Here is a 1,210-nt window from a genome sequence, read left to right on the forward strand (position 1 = left end):
TGGATGGTTGGTTGATTGGTTGGTTGGTTGGTTGGATGGTTGGTTGGTTGGTTTGTGGGATGGTTGGTTGGTTGGTTGGTCTGTTGGTTGATTGGTTGTCTAGTTATCATGTACATACAAAACTATACAAATACAATACAATGCAAAACTATACAAATACAATACAAAACTATACAAATACAATACAAAACTATACAAATACAATACAATACAAAACCATACAAATACAATACAATACAAAACTATACAAATACAATACAATACAAAACTATACAAATTCAATTCAATACAAAACCATACAGATAGATATACGTTAGTACTCAACTTGCACCCAAACATGTACTCATCACCTACTTACAACACGACTTACTTACCTACTCCTCTCCTAGATTCATATTCCTCTTAATGGGACCGAAAACTCCTTCGCTTGACTACCACGAAGTCGGCAGGTCCCTGTCTACACTGATGGCTGACGAGGTACGTGAACCTGGGCTTCATTTTGGGCATTTTTTTATTTCGTCAAATCAGAACAAAGATATTAAAAAAATGATATCAATGAAAAGAGATGATCTGGAGATCGAAGAGAAAATATGTTTTTCTTGTAATGATTGCCTGTGACAGTTGTAAAAATGAGTTGTAAATATTTTGGTATATGTTTTATGGACATCAGCATTGTTTTGTTGCCATCATGAGTTGTATGGTTTTCACCAATCATCGCCTTACTTACATAACTATGATAAGATTTATCATCTCCCATCATTTTCACCTTCACCAACCACCACTACCACCTCACCACCACGTCACACCCACCACCACTACGCCACACCCACCACCATCACCACCTCGCCACACCCACCACCAGCACTTCCACGACACGGCCTACGTAGCAGCGCACCGTTCGGACATCCTGGACTCCCTGAACGACTTCCTGAAGGACTCCATGGTCCTGCCACCGGGTGAATGGGACAAGGCCACCCTCCTACCCATCGTCAACATCACCAGGAGGAAGCAGAAGGAGAAGAAGGAGAGGAAGAAGAAGAAGATAAAGAAGGTCAAAGGTCATTATCCGTGTTGTTGTTGATGTTGTTTTTGTTGTTGTTGTTGTCGTTGTTGTTGTTGTTGTTGTTGTTGTTACTGCTCTTGTCAGCAAGTTAACTTTAACAGATAAGATGCAAAATAAAGCATGCAGGTAGCGGTAAATCAGAACGAA

General features: G+C 40.2%; 1 protein-coding gene across 1 annotated transcript; it reads left to right on the plus strand.

The window, feature by feature from the left end:
* Positions 1–402: 402 nt before the first annotated feature.
* On the plus strand, positions 403–973 carry HELRODRAFT_138927 (hypothetical protein; the record flags this gene model as incomplete). Its single annotated transcript, XM_009020403.1, has 2 exons — positions 403–477; positions 863–973. Coding segments are annotated over 2 exons (186 nt in total), but the record flags the coding sequence as incomplete, so codon positions are not given.
* Positions 974–1,210: the final 237 nt, after the last annotated feature.

The sequence above is a fragment of the Helobdella robusta genome (genome assembly GCF_000326865.2).
Source record: "Helobdella robusta unplaced genomic scaffold HELROscaffold_2710, whole genome shotgun sequence".
Lineage (NCBI taxonomy): Eukaryota > Metazoa > Annelida > Clitellata > Rhynchobdellida > Glossiphoniidae > Helobdella > Helobdella robusta.